Here is a 15,646-nt window from a genome sequence, read left to right on the forward strand (position 1 = left end):
CTTCGAAGAGAAATGACTTTCACGCTCAAAGTGCGACCGAGCATTATCGGCAAGTCGTGTGACCACCCCAAATTCACCTTTGACACACAACCAAAGTGAAAATGATTTGAATTAATCTTTCTCGTCATCAGGCACACCCAGGGGAATTTCAACTTTGCTGAAGACTTTTCTGGTTCATGGAGTCTGCTCTTGGAGGAGTTCTCAAGCTCGTGTTGCCAAACAATCAGCTGCATTCTGGCCCGCATTCTGTCATACTCGGGCGGCACCTCCGGCTAGTTTTGTGCGATGATGAATCCACTCTAAGATTGCAGAGTGGCTCTCGTTGAATTGAGCCACACGTGGCTGATTAGGGAACACAAATCTATGATGTAACAAAACAATGACCGGTAAACTAATGTAACTACTGCAGGTTTTCAAAGTCGGGGGCGCATGTCTCCACGTCCAAGAGATTAGGCTTTCTGAAGTAATCCGGATCCATCAGGTAGATTCGATATCTAAGATTTGTGGGCGCACACAGACGCACATGCCACCATGTTTCAATGAGTAAACAATCTGTAGTTCATCTGGAGGCTCGCTCGCACTTTGCATCCCACACGAGTACGCCACCCCCTCAAGACTGCCATTCGAGTGCGCCCTTCCTGTTTTTACTTTTTGTTTCAGTCTTTTTTTTTCGGGCTCTGTATGGTGTGAGTGTGGATGTGTGTGCGCGCGTGCTCACTTGGGCAATTCCTTGCGCACGGTGTAGTTGGGCAACTCCGAGGCCTGGTCGCATGCGAGACGGCGCATTTTGTTGAGGTTGGCCTCCACCGCGGCCAAGTATTGCTGACACGACCAGTCGCTCTTCTTGGACGTGCTGATCAAGCTTGTGACACCCTTGGGGAAGATCATGATGTTGATGTGCTGGATGTTCGTGTTGTGAACGGCGAGTGCGTTGAGCACAGAGCGCTCCTGATCCAACATCAGCTCAAACTCCTTGTGGGAAAACGACCAGAGGTAAACGATGGGCCGCGAGATGTCCATGGCAAAGGCTTCCATTAGCGGGGGCACAATGGGCGCCCGGTTCCAAAACGACCGATAAATGTGCTTGCCGTTCACCTTCTCCTGCAAGTTCGTTTCATACGAAAACATAAAATCCGTGTCGAGCACACAATAGTCAAAACTGGACGTGGTGCCGGGCAGATCATACATCAACTGCGTGGTATCCTCAGGCTTGAGGTAACCGCTTCCCGTTTTTTGCTTGGTGTATTTGGTGCTGTAGCAGAGGTACTTCATGTTATCGTTCCAAGGATTGGGGTGAATGTGCATGCGACGGCGGGGCAGGCGGAACGACAGCGAACTGGCATCCGCCCTGTATCGATAAAAGGCAGGCAAAAGTTCCTGGTATCGATCTACGTCGGTGGTTGAAGGTTGAGCATTGCGGCTGCAGAGGTAGCTTTTGCTTTTGTGCTCACACATGCCGCTTGAGCGCCACGTGCAGCCAGACAACGCCCGGCACTTCTTCTCACTCAGCTTGGTTTTGGTGTCGTAGCCCAGAAAAGCGGCACAAGGATCGCAGGTTTTGGTCGTTGGACGAGCCAGCGGGGCTACCTTGAGCAAACTGGGGCTCAGAATTGCTACGTCGCGGCAAGCATTCTCGCGTCGCGTGTCCGACAGTACGTTCATACCGCAGTCCCCAAAGCAAACCTTGATGGCTTGCTTCAGTACTTCATTCTGCAAGGCGCTGCGCTTGCTGCCCAGCGCCTTGCACTTTTTCTCCTCCATCTCTTGCAGGCGCTTTACAACCTTGGCACGCAAATCCTTGGCCTTTTTGCAGTAGAAAAGACCAGTCGGAATCTCAAACTTGGTATAATCGGTCTTGGCATCCTCCAGATAGGCCTTGTACAGCGTGTGCGATGGCGTGGTGGTGAGTTGCTTCATGGCATGGTACTTTTTCTGGCGCTTAAAGCTGCAGGCTATATTCTGGTTGTACGACTTGATTTTGCGATCCACTTCCTGAAAAGCGTAAAAGCTGTCTGTTCGTGACAAGCCATGTGCCGGCGTCAGGAAAGGGTCCGCCAACATGCTGAGCCAACTACTTGGGGTAGTGCAAGATTCTTGATCTGAGTAATCATTGTTGCAGGATACTTGCAGCTGCATTTGAGCACGTGCGCTCTGGGGTGCCTTGTCCTCATCCGTGGTGTCACACTGGAAAGTGTACTCAAAGGGAGTTTTGGCCACGCCGGCGGTCGCATACTCGGGCATCAGCAGACCGTTGATCGTCAAGTTTTCCGTTGCCGTCTCAATCTGGCATTTGTGAATGGGTGAGGCAAAGAATGTAGACGCCGAGTCAAACAGCCGATAAAAGACGCTGCTCTTGGGCAGCGATAAGGACGTAGTTGGCATGGCAGTGCTTCGAGCCAAGGGCAGTGGAAAGAAGCCATCGTATGTCACGACGGTGTCTGCAATGGTGTGTGTCACGTGCGCAACAAACACCTCACAAAAGAAGAGGCTACCATACCACATGGCATACTGCCCGGGCGTTGAAAATGTCAGCTCGTAGTACTTTCCCGTGGGATCCTTCAGCTTTTCAAATTCTTCGAGTTTTAACTTACGGCCATCACCAAACTCAAAATGATCCACGGCATCCTTGTTTGCTTCCGCAATTGAGCGTTCGCCACTCACGAACGTGACGCTAAAATGCTTGGCCTCCAAGCGAACCTTGGCCGTCTTCCGCTCTGGGTTAGAAGGGTCCACAAATACAACAACAGGATCCATTTGTGCAACCTACAACAGGCCAAAGTACAAATTTGGTGTATCAGAAGTTAACACAACGTCCAAGCGAGTAGCTTTGTAGGGGCACGCAGGGGGGGGGGGTATTGACACGCACCGAAACCAGAAAGTTGGCTTTGCGCCCGTCAACATCAATGGGGACAATGCGCGTGAGAATGCCCGATTCCTTGGACAACAGCTTGCCCGCAGTAGAGTCAGCGTCGCCTTGGTAGCCAACGTAAAAGTTGTTGTAATCGCTACTCAGGCTGATTGCGGCACCCTTGACACGCTTGTACATGAATGGCACCGCAGGGTCGAAAAAGGGGGAACAATTTTCATTTTCGCTAATATTATCTACAAAGGCACACCCGTTATCAGGTGCAATCATGACAAGGGCGTGAAGATGGATCAAGCTCAAGACGAAATTGGTTCCAAAAGAAGAAAGGCAATTGAGATAGGCGGGCATGGTTTGCGAACACAATCAAGTGCCGTACCGACAGTGTTGTAGTAACCCACGCACACTCGCGCGCGGATCCAGCGCCATTTATACTGGTTGACAAACTCAACGTTGCGAACATATACGCGTTGCATATTTTCAACGCCGTCAAGAGCAGGGTTTTCACTGCCATATGCCCCAAACCGATAAACGTCGGTTTCACAAGAAGTGTCCACATTGGCATATTTCCACATAAGCTCTCCCTGACTCGGCATCAACACTAGAAGCACGACCAAACGGGCAATCAGTTCATTAACCAACGAAACACAACAAATGAACCACGCGATTTAGTTTTGTTCCCCCTACCCCGTGATTAACTGTCCTTAAACTATCGGCGGGAGGGTTGTCAGATGCCCCTCTCCCGACCCCCTTCAAACATCGCTGTGATGCACAGCTTACCTCGGCCTTGAATCTCCACTCGATAATGGTTGGGTCTAAAGAAACCGCAACGACAAGCAACGCAGGTAAGTCAGACTTTTAGGAGATACATGGCAATATCGCTTTGATGAGGATTGCATTTTTGCAGTATTGTCATCAGCGGCAGGAAAAGCCAGGCTTTCAATACCGTCAGGTGGGTGAGCCAATAGCCGCTCGCAGAATGACGTACCTGAAAGATACGGCTTCGGTCAGATCCAAGCGCAGATCAAAGGTCACCGTTGGTACCTGAATCAAGTCGGCGCTCACTTTCAACGCCGAGCTTTTGATGGTGTTCATCACGTTGGACGGGCTGAAAAGTGCCGATCCCTTGCTGAAACCGTTGTTCTTACTGCCGGTGGTATAGTCGAGTGAACGCCACGAAGAGTCAAAGGTGCTTGGGTTGTTGTACTGGTTCATCGTCACGCGCGACCCCGTGGATAGGACCAGCTTGGTGTCAAAAGTTATGTTCTGCATGAGCAAGATGCGCGGAGCGGCATAGATGCTTGAGGCGGATGCCGGCCAGACCAGCTTGCCCGAGGTGGCGCTGGTCAACTTAGTGAAAGTGCAGCCGGATGCCGTGAGGCATTGATTACAACGGCCCGAGGCCGAATACTTCCATTCATATGAGTCAGAGGCTTGTACATAGCGCATATGGCCCGTGATGGTAAAGCCTGCCTCGCAATACCAGGCAAAGCTGCTGCTGGCAAAGCAATCCTCAACCGTTGGCTCACAGGCAAAGCCCTGGCAATCCTCTGGTGGAGTCCATTTGCAAAACATGATGCCAGGGGACCACTGGATCGGGTCGATCACGCCAGCAACATTAGCAGCGTTGGTGATCGGACAGGCGCCCCGTGTGTGAGTGTATGTCCGTGTCATCGTGGCCTCTTCCAAACGCTGCGCTTCTTGATTGTACACAATCTGCAAGTCATCAAGATGGTGGTGCATCCAGGATTGATCCGAGTTTTCCGGCACGCGGACGTTGGAATTTGTAGAGGATTCTTTGATAATGGTAAGATCAGCAATTGGTAAGCTGGCTGCCTCCTGGTCTGCCAACTCGGCACCAGACAGCATGCGGTACGCGGTGGCAAAGGTTAAGTTGCTGGCACAGGCCGACACGGAAGCGGCCGGGCAGTATTCCGTTGCTGGAATGTCAATCTGACGATCGCAGGTGGCATGGATAACGTTGACGGACTCAGGCAGACCCGTGCTCACGTTGAACTTTTCCACTGCCGCGTAGGTGACATCCACATATCGCAACATCTGCTGGCCTGCGAAGGTTTGATTGATGCCCAGGCGCCAGGCTCCCTCAAGCGTGTAGGCGTTAACACCGGCCTGGCCCTCTCGCTCAATTGTGCGTTTGGCCATCAGGGACGATTCTGCGGGCATGATGTAGGTCTTGGTAGCTGATTCTGGCGCCCCAACGCTCGGGGCGGGGAAAAGAGGTGCAGGCTCGGTAAATGTCAAATCTACAATTTGTGGCGTGGTGATTCGATCCGAGGGCCGCCAGACGTTGTGAGTGCGCGTGGCTCGCACAAGGGACAGCACATCTGTATCGTTCGCCCGGCCTGAAAGCGAGCTGAGAACAGTTCCGTTCAAGCTGGCCAGGGCATCGACCGCAAGGCTCAAGTTACGTGCTCGCGACAGCGGCAGCGCGGGAGCAAAGTCCAACACCATGTCCAGCTTGGCGGCGCAATCAGGTGTGGTGTCCGTTCGCACGTCTAAGCAATATGTGGCTCCGACATCAACGGAACCCCAACCGTAAGCCCCAGCCACAGGCTTGGTCACGTTATTGTAGAGATACTCGTCCGCCGTAAAGTAGAAGTACACCGTTGCGCTCGGGCCAGGCATTTTTGCCTGGAAGCGCAAGAATGCAGCGGTCTTTTGCTGCAACAATTCCCAGCGCCAATTCTCAAAAGCAAAGCCATCCAAGTCAAGCTCAGTCAAACGAGCTTGCAAGGGCTGAAATGAGGAAATGCTCTCGAGGCTTCCACCCAAAAGGAGTGTGGGAAGGGGCGCTGTCCACGGCCGTGCTACAGACGTGTTACCGAGCCGCACCACGTCACTGAAGGGGCCAGGGACGAGAGCCGCAGGCACGGCAAGCGTCAGGGCCACGTTAGCGGAGGCGGAGGGGGTCGACGCGGCATCAATTGGGCTGATGGTCACGGTACCGTCAGCATTGAAGGTGTAGTCGAGTTGGCCGGCCTGGCACGAGCTGTTGCAGTTGCTGCGTCCATAGACTACGACGCGTGCGATAGCGGCGCCGCGCACGATCAAGCGGGTGGCCAGTGCGCCGACGTCAGAGGCAGCTTCAGAGTGGCTCACAGTCGTCCAAATATGCACTGTTTCTAGAGTTTTGCTTTGTGCAGCGGCATCCAATTCGGCCTTTGTCAACAGGGCATGGTTGGCGCGACGCAGATGCAGGTCAGCACCCGCGTTTCTCTCAATTCGATCCGGAGCATAGGCTGGCAGCGCAGTGGCGGCCACCACGACGGTCTCTTGCATACATGTGCGCGCGTTGTGCAAGAGCACGGTCCGTGGGCCCAGGGTGTCTGCCTGCAGGCGAGCCACCAGCTGCTGCGTGGACAAAATGTCTTCTGGCGCGTCCAGTACTACCGTCAGCGATTCACTGTCAATCGTGTTGAGACCAAGCAACAGTGCAATCAGCGTATCGTCGCGCAAGTTGGCATGCTCAATTGTCACTGTCAATGTGCTGTTGTCGTCAGAGGCAACGACGGCATTTGTAGCGGCGGAGGGCAGCACGGGCGAGGCCACAGTCCCGGCGCCGGACAAGGCAAAACACCAGTTGCCCACGACATCTCGCATGCAAGGGCCATCCATATCCTCATCGGCGAGGATCCAGGGATAGGCAGACCAGCCTATACATGTGTCTGTCTTGGTCACCTGCTCGGTGCAAGCGCGATCTTCCGGTAAAAAGATGTTAAAATCCAAATCCGCGGGCGCCAGGGGCGTGGGTAGGTTGCGAATGGCTACAAATGCCGCGCTGGAGCAGCTCAGATCATCCAGAGTCTTGGCGTCCACTGTGCGACCATGCAGAAGCTCTCGTGTCAGGGGGATGTTATTGTCGCAGTGTGGAGTGGAACAATCCCACAGATCTACGGTCATGCCGGAAGCAGGATCTGTGCCCTCGACATGCAGACGGCTGGTGTCACCCACCGGTTCAGCAACCATGGTGGCCGGGTCGTATGCCTCCGACGCCGTGTTGGTGAATACGCTTGCTTTAACGCCGGCAGTAAAAAAAGGCAAAGCGGGCAGACTAGCCATCTGCGCATGTAGCGTGCCCACGACGCGAGTCGCGTTGGCAAATCGATCTACAGCACTGGACGAGCAACTGGTCTCGATCCACCACGTTCCAGTATTGATACACAGCGGCGTGCTCATCAAGCAGGCCTGCAGCCACTCGTGCCGGTAGCCGCGGGATCGACAATGGGGCGTCAAATGCCTCCAATTTCCACGTCTCGTTACTCCAGGTGGTGAAGCCTGTGGCGTTTTGCTTGGTTGCGTTCTCATAAGCAAACACATAGGGTGTAGCGCCTTGGGGTGTGATACACACGTGCTGCGAGGATAGGACCTTGCTGTTTTGCACCAAATCCACTTGAGCCGTGCAATCCAGCCATGACGCCATGAGGGCCGGGCGCACAACAAGACTTGTATTATCGCCCCCAGTAGTCTGACTGGCAGCTAGCACAAAATCGGTGGCGTTGGCGTGAATACCCCAGCCGCCCAGCTCGCGCACCCGAGGCCACGCCGCGTGCGGTTCAGTTGCCAAGAGCAGCGGCCAGGGGCTGTCGTGCCAATTGTCCAGGGTAATGCCCCGCACACTGGCACGACGCCAGATTACTGTTCCATTACCGACGGCAAGCTCATACGCCACGGGGCCAGCATGGCCAGTGAGCAGGGCTGAGTAGTAATCCGTGTCATTGACAATGCGCAGTTGCAGCTGCCATGCCTCGAGTTGAAGACCCCAGAGTTGCACCGGACTTTGACTCTGCACGGTCAGGTTGACATCCACAAAGTTGCATGCACCGTCCTGGGGATGCTCATAGCATGTTGCCGCCATTGATTGAAGGCACGCCGATCCGATGAGGTCCAGATCTATTTCGTCTAGAATGGTTCGCACGTCTTGCTGAAGGGCGTCATAGATGGCATCGAGGGTGCGGTTGGTGCAAACGCGCGGCTCAGCCTGCGATAATTCCATGGTGACTCCTGTTGCTTCATTGCTGCCACGAGCCTTCTTGGAGATGGTCGTGGCCGTGTAGCGCGTGCCTGCCAACCAAACGTCGGCTTGAACCGTCTCGGTGAGCTCGCTTGCATTAATATGCAGTGTGACGAGTGCAGCTCCCAAATCAAAGGCAACGCCATTAAGGATGAGCTCCCAACCTGCAGGCCGTACGGCCTCAACGCGCACTTCATGAACGGTAGCGGCGGGAACGGAGTAGGTGGCGTTGGCAGACCACACAAGCACAGTTCCCTCCAAAATGGGATGGAGAAAAGCATCATCCGCCGCGTGCTTGAGCTCTGTCAACAGAGCCTGGCTTAGAAGCACCTTGGATGCATTGTTCAAAGAGTAGTACTTTTGGGTAGCAGAGCTTGCCAAAACTCGAGAGGAATACGCCGTGACACCGTGGTCTGTAGCTGAGACGACGGCGCCATGATAAATCAGGGCCATGGAGCTCGGCGGTTGCAGGATCACGCGTACAGTGGAGTCCAGTGGCTTGTATGTGAATTGAGCTGAGCCAATGGCGCTTTGAGCCTTGCCTGAGATCGTGTCGCCGTAGCGATCCCACTTTATGTTGCGCAAAACCAGGCCCGTATCTGCGTGTGCGTTGCCGAATGCATCAGTGTGACGTTTAACAACGCGGACTTCCATGGTGGATGTGGCCCCGGCCAAGGCTATCGTCCTTGTATTAACGGAGGCAGAGGCGGTAGCCTCGGCGAGAGCAGTGGGAGAAAGGGCAAAGAGGTCAGGTGTCACGGGGTAGTGCGCTGCGATCGCCGCGTTTACCGGGCCAATGAGCTGGTAAGCATGAATCGAATAAGGCCAAGCCGCCATGGTTGAGGCGGCGGCACGTGGAGCGTAGTGCCATGCCATAAGACTCTGGTGTAGCGTGCACAGCCCGTTGGTCACGGAGAGTCTTTTCGAAATCTCAGAAGTCGTCTGGCAGTATAGCTCCTCGTTTGCAATGTTGCAAACGTGTTCCCAGACATTGCCTTGACTGGGTGCCTCGAGGGTGTAGTCCACAAACTTGGTGTTGCTATTTAAGGTTCCAGGTGCAGGCGCGTTTTCAGCAAGTGCGGCAACTATCATCCTGATTTCAGAATCATAAGACGGCCAGTCTAATGGGGCATGCCTCACAGCAATGCGTGTGTGCGTGCCAATAAGCTGCCGCTCAGCATCCAAAGTCACGGTCAGAGATACTTTGGCGTGGCCAGCCAAGGGCAAAGCACACTCCACGCGTGCAGCGGTCATGGCGTTGATGTGAGTCAGCTTCAGAGCACAATGGGACACGGTGACCCCCCGCCAATCGAGTCCACCATCCACCAACACATCGGCAGACCAGGTTTCCCATGCCGCGTTGCTCAGGCGGGGGCGCAAGCCATTGAATCCGGTGATGAGGGCCGAGTTGACCACGAATGGACCGTCGTGCATCGTATGCATGGCATCAAGCGCATCCATAATAGTGGTGTAGGCCTCTGTCATATCCGTCAAAGTGCTTCCATGTGCCAGACGGATCGGATCCAGCCAGGCTGCACGATCGGCTGGTGTCGGCAGGTTCCAGCGCGTGATGACGGACATGGCATCACGGCACACCAGCGTCCAGCCAAGGAAGCTAGCACGCGCAGTGGATGCAACGAAAGTCTCCGCCGTTTCCATAGCCGCGGGCATGACGAGCGTCACGGGACTGAACGGTGTATCCGCCCAACGCAGCGTGCATTGTAGGGCAGCGTCGTCGTCCTCCCAGGCACCATCAGAAATCAGTCGTTGAGCAGAGGTGATCTGGCCAGTGCCATGCGCGGGCTGCACCACGCGCTGGCCATGCACAAGCAAACCGGACGGTGCTACCCATAGTTGGTAGCTTACGCGCTGGGCCGTCACCGTCGTTGAGGTCGTTGGGCGCAAACACTCTAGTCGCACTGATGTCAAGAAACCTGCTATAGCAGGCGCTGAAAGCGTATTGACCAACAGGGCGGGCATGCCCGAGTAGTTGAGCTCAGCAAGCCAAATATTGTCTGCATCACGACCCAAAGCAGCATAGACGTGGGCAGGCAGCAGCTCAGCTGCGCTTGATGCCAAACTGGTGGAATGATTGACGCCAGCTAGCGATGCATCTACGGCCAGGGGATTCCAAGCCGTCTCAAAGCCCAAAGGCAAAGATACACCGGGTCGGCCACCGAGCAAGAGCGTGGCATTGCCTCCCTCGCGCCGAGTGATCTGTACTGTGGGATGTGTGGTGCGCTCAATGTCAATTCTCGTGGCCAAAACAGCCGACCCCAGCGTCTCACTTGTCACGCGGGCTTGACAGCCACTGCAGGGCCAGCAAGCACGAGATCCCTTGATACACAGCTGAGCGGCTGAGACCGTGCCAGATACGGTCCAAGTTTCATGGCGTAGGCCATCAACCTTCTCTGCACTGGGAATTTGCAGCAGCTCGACTTGCCGCAGGCTTGAAAAGGGCAGGGTGTCAAATGCCGGTGCATTGGAAGGGGGTAGGTCCGTGCGTAGCTCGTTGATGGTCCGCGTAGCAGCCACGGCTGCCGGAGCCTCGCAATGCACGTTGCCAGAAATGGTGCTCAGCGTACACTCGGCGCCAAATCCCGTCACTCCAGCGTAGTGCAAATCGGCTTCCACAACGGCGGCGCTATAAGCAGCAATGACTCCGGACACGCCGCCCCATGTAATTCGCGCATCCAAACCGGAGGGCGGAGGCGCCGCCATTGCGGCTGCTGGGGCGGCGAAAGCGACTGTAAAGGGGCGACCATCGACCCAACAGCCCTCGGTAGCAAACCAAGAGTCGTTGTACAGAACCAAGGTCTCCACCTCCGACGGAACGACACCCGCGTGCGTCTGGAGCAGCGAGGCCCAGGGCAGGGCAGCATTGGGTGCAACTGCAGCAAGCACGTCATCGAGGGTGGAAGTCGCGCATGTGTTCACAGAAATTCCGTTGCTCAAGCGATTGCCCGTGGCACAGCCGCGAGCGAGCTGCAGATGGGGCCCTGCCTCGTTTCCACTCACAGTCGAAATACGCGCCAAGGTGCTGTCAGTAGCGGCTGTCGTTTGCGTGACACTGACCAGTGTGCACGGATCGGTGATCAAATGGACTTCAATCAAAGTGCCACTCTGCTCCAGCTTGACGATGGTGTTGTCATCATTTTGATGCATAGTTGTCGTGCTTGCCTCAGCCCAAGCTACGCTTTCCACATGTGCCAGAACGATATCGCGGCAAGTTGCTGACAAGCGCGGCGCCACATCAGCCTCCCAATTGGGTAACAAGACGCTGGTTGCGGCATCCATAGCGGGGGAAACCAGCATCGCAGTGCCCTCTGCCACAGTCCATGACTTGCGCGTTGTGATTTGCCAGGACATGGGGGCGACCAGGTCAATCCCACAAGCAGTGGCAGGCGCATCGAAGAGCACGCCGTTGTTGCGGCGAACGCCGCGGGTAACAAGTTTGCCCTCGGATACGCTGTCCGAGGCTGGGAGACGCGCATCTGACCCAACGAGTCCTACGTGACTGGTACCAGCTGCGTAGACGTCAAGGGCAGGAAAGCCAGAGTCAAGACCTGCAAGGTTGAGGGTTGTCTGCTGGGTGGACATCCAGCCGTCGCTGACAGAAAAGACATGCTCCAAGGCAACAACACAGTCGGATGATGCAATGCTTGCAGCAAAAGCCGAGTTTAAAAGACAAAGGCTAGGCGAGGTCCTTTCAGGAGCAAAAGGCGTGCTCGCTCGACCGGCAACCTGGTTGAGGACTTGGCTCAGAGGGTTGGCAGAAAGCATGCTTAGTTCAACCACATGCCACGTGTGGTCGTTAGCCACTCGCACGTGCATGTACTGGGGCTCGTCTTGAGGGGCCAGTTTGAGCGCGGCTAGCTCATAGCCAGTCAGGGATCGGATGATGCGCGCTGAATGCCAAGGAACAGAACTATCGCCCAAGGTCAATCTGGCGTCAGTGGCAGCTGCCAAGCCCAACGCCATAGCACCATGAGACAGATCCAATTCCCCGCTGGTTGTGACAGCCCACGTTTGGTTCTGAACACAGATTGCACCAGAAATTGGCCAGAGCGCGCCTTGACGTGCCCGTTGCAGCTCCCAAGACTCGGGACATTGCTCGGCGTTGAGGACCCAGGTCGGGGTCACAGCCAGTAGGTTGGACGCATCATCCATCTCCATGAGGTGCAAGGTTACACGGCGAACACTGGGTAGACTGGCAGAGGCCCACATGGCTTGTAGCGCCAAGCTCCATGGCGTGTGAGCTTGCAAGGTGGACCCCAAAAGAGCCCAGGTCAGGGGTGTCGTACCATCACAATGTGTCAGGGACAGGTCCAGGTGACTCTGGTTGACGGATTCCAAGGTGCCGCAAACGGTGCTGGAGACGACAATCTGCTGACGCTCTACTGTCCAGATGTTGTCCGAACATGGTCGGCACCAGCGCTGGCTCTTGCACGTCGGGGTAGACTGCCAGGGCCAGGTGGCATGCGAGGCAGCGAGACAAGGACCCGTGCTTAAATCAGCACAGACACGGCATTGCTCCGGACCATTGCTGGTCTCCAGAGCTGTGAGGGTCCAGCCACTGAATTGCGTAGCGGTCTGGCTTGCACCTGCCAATAAACTTGCGGGGGCACTAATGGCAGCGTTGGCCTTCGACCACACATGCTGAGACAGGACAAATGCTTCCAACACGTTTGCATCCGAGTCGGAAAGCAAAAGGGCTCCGTGCTCAAGGGCAACTGTGTCATCCGACAGGTCCAGGAAGAAGCGCTCCGTTCGAAGCAGACCATCTGTGCAAGTGTGCAGCGGTGTTAGTCAACCAAATTTGTGAACCGACCTGGGGTTGTGGTGCCATGTTTCTCTCTCTCTCTCTCTCTCTCTTTCTCTCTCTCTCTTTTTTTTTTTTTTTTTTTTTTTTTTGGTGCAATGAGTGACGTACCTTGCCAGTAGACATGAGTTTGAGTGTGTCCATCAAAAAAGGCGGCACGTCGCACACGGGCCACAAAGTCCAAGGTAGGGTCCCACGAGAGTTCAAGGGTCACCGGCTGGCCTGTCGTGCCCAGTTGGGTTTGCATGTTCGCCAGGGCAACCCAGGTGGATCTGGCTAGAGGACATGTTGATGCACAAGTTACCTCAAGGGTGGGGGCAGTCGCTTCGCTGGTGTCAATGCGATGGACTGCCGTTTGACTGGTCGCGTGCCAAGCGTGCCAGGTGGTGTTGGCGGTGCTGGCACCGATAAGGTGATCCACGCGAACAGAGACGTCCAGCATGGCGTCCAGAGGCACAAATAATTGCGCTTTGCTCATGGCATCGTCTGTCAAAGCGTCGGAGAGGGTACACTGAAGTGCAAAGGTTGAGGTGGCATCGTTGACATTAACACTGTTTAGAATGCACGTGTCAAATTGATCAATGTTGAGATCCTCGTGGTTCTCTGGGCCTGGCAGAGCAGCGGGTGGCATTGTCTGTGTGTATAACAAGGCATGGTGACAAAATACATGAGGGATTAAACAATGGAAACAATCGAGTTCAAGCCAAGGCAAGATAGGAGAACAAGTCACGGCGAGCCACCGAGGCCTGAGTTTGTCAAACCTGAAACACCGAAGCCATGGTTGGAGTGGAAGCCAGCGGTTGCAGATGGGTGATTGAGAAGCTGGTCAAGTCACTGTTGGACACGAGCCCAAGTCGAAAGCCGTGCAACTCAATCTCTGTCTCGACAGGGAAAAAAAAAAACAAAAAACGCGCGGCGCACGGGGTGAGATCACGCTCAGAAACGGGCATAGTGGTGTAGGTTGGGGTAGACTCGCCTGTTGAATAGGAGCTACTGCTTGAGGTGAACACGATGGGCCAGTCGTCTGCTTGCCAGGTGCCAGCTTGAAGAGGGCTGGCCAGAGACCAGGCGTTGGTCACGTTGACGGGACCTGAAAGTTTGAAGAGGACCGTCAAAGCAACATCGTTGATGTTTGATGCAGCGCGAAGCCCGGTCAGAGATGTCTCTCGAAAACAGATATCGCTTTCGGCGCAAGGTTGTACAGCTTGGGCCATTTCCGCTATTGTGGGAGTGGGGGGCAGGGTGATACTAGAAGCGAGATCTGTGGTCAGTTCGGTGAGAAGGTGGGTCGTTTGCTCCAACGGCGTAAGGTCTGCAAGGGTTAGGTCCGCGCCCTCGTCGTTAATGCCCACGAGGGCGTCGGGTATCGTGGTCTCGATGTGGTAATCATAGACAGACGTGACACCCGCGACATGAGTCACGTTGGTGGTAAGTGTGGCCAGATTGAGGGCAGCGGTTGTGATTGTCGTGTTGCCTTGTTGGCTCACGTTGCAGGCTGCCGCCTCGCCGTGGCTCGTGTGCACGCCATTTAAGTCGAGCCAATGACTAGTAGCACCGTCCGTCCACTTGGCGCGAGCCGCGAGTTGCACGGCAGATGAAACTTTTTGGGTCCAAGCCGGTCGCTCAATGCTCAAGTGCAGGCTACCCTGCTCCATGACCGCGGCTTGAGGCATGCCAGCTGTACACGAAGCCCACAATGAAGTCAAGGTGTCTTTAGTCTGCGGGCCAGGGCAAGAAAGGATGAATATATGAGTGGAGTGAGCGCCACACGTGGAACAGGGGATATTGTGAAGCATGGAAAGTCGGGTACTCACAACAGCTTGAAAGTCGGTTGGGTTGAGGCGTGTAGCCACCTCCAGCTCTACTTGCCAAGGACACTGACTGGCCTCATCCATACAAGTCGGAACACCCAGCACTGCAGGTAGCATGCAGGGCATCAGCGTCATGGTGGGGTCAGAAAATCTCTAGTTTGTAGCGCCATGATGGGCAGGACGCCAAGGCAGGCAAGCAAAGAGAAGAGAAGCGAAGGTGATCGGACCTTGACAGGCGGCGGGAGTGTCGGTGCAGGAGATGACTTGAGTAGCCTGGCTGGGTATCGATGCACTCAGCAGCCCGACTAAGGCCAGCAGTCCAAGCCGCAGCATGGCGCTGGTCGGGCTGGCCCGGGCCATGCCCCTAGGGTGATATAATGTCAACAAGCAGGACTAGCAACGCTTCCAAAAGGCCTCGCTGGAGTGCGCGGTTGAGTCAAAAAGGAACGGAAAAGAGAAACAGAATGAGATGCCAGAAAGCCACATGCAACACACATGGCGTCAAGGCATTGATGCTGGGGTGAGTCGCACGTTCAAGAGAAATGGCGGCACGCAACCCTGTGTGGAAACACGGCCAAGGTGATACGCCCACAACACGTCTTGTGCTCTGAGGCTCATCTGACGCCCTCAGGGAAGGAGAGGGAGAGAGGGTCAGAGTGAAAAGAGGCAGAGCGAGTCGCTGTCGCTGGGACGGTTCAAAGAACACACACGTTCTTTTTGTGTTTTGGCAAGAGAGAAACTGGCCACAAAAGGTTCTGAGCGATATTCGTCATGTCCTTGAGACCCATGAGGTTGACACAGGGATACTTTTTGGGAGATTTCGTGCCAAGTCTCGGTAGGGTTAAAATGTGGGCCCGAGATTGGCTTCGTCAAGGCCAGGACAGCATCCGAATTTACAAAATGTTAAACCTTTTGTTTCTCAAGCACCCATGTTTTCATCAGCTGATTCGATTGCGAACTCTGGGCAAACCAGGGGGGCGTGACCAAGGGGGGCGTGACCAGGGGGGAGTGACCAGGCGGCGGGACCAGGGGGGCGGGACCAGGGGGGCGGGACCAGACCAACCGTGTGGTCAGGATCACCAGACTGACTGACAAGCCACCATGGCACGTGTCAGTTC

General features: G+C 55.2%; 1 protein-coding gene across 1 annotated transcript; it reads right to left on the bottom strand.

Moving 5' to 3' along the window:
* Positions 1 to 714: 714 nt before the first annotated feature.
* MONBRDRAFT_8855 (uncharacterized protein) lies at positions 715 to 14,888 on the bottom strand (the record flags this gene model as incomplete). The annotated part of the gene is made up of 9 exons (XM_001746465.1): positions 715 to 2,763; positions 2,867 to 3,102; positions 3,243 to 3,464; positions 3,644 to 3,678; positions 3,852 to 7,159; positions 7,233 to 12,679; positions 12,829 to 13,268; positions 13,639 to 14,395; positions 14,756 to 14,888. 9 exons carry the CDS (start codon positions 14,886 to 14,888, stop codon positions 715 to 717), a joined length of 12,627 nt encoding a protein of 4,208 aa, XP_001746517.1.
* Positions 14,889 to 15,646: the final 758 nt, after the last annotated feature.

Source organism: Monosiga brevicollis, genomic scaffold, assembly GCF_000002865.3.
Source record: "Monosiga brevicollis MX1 MONBRscaffold_12 genomic scaffold, whole genome shotgun sequence".
Lineage (NCBI taxonomy): Eukaryota > Choanoflagellata > Craspedida > Salpingoecidae > Monosiga > Monosiga brevicollis.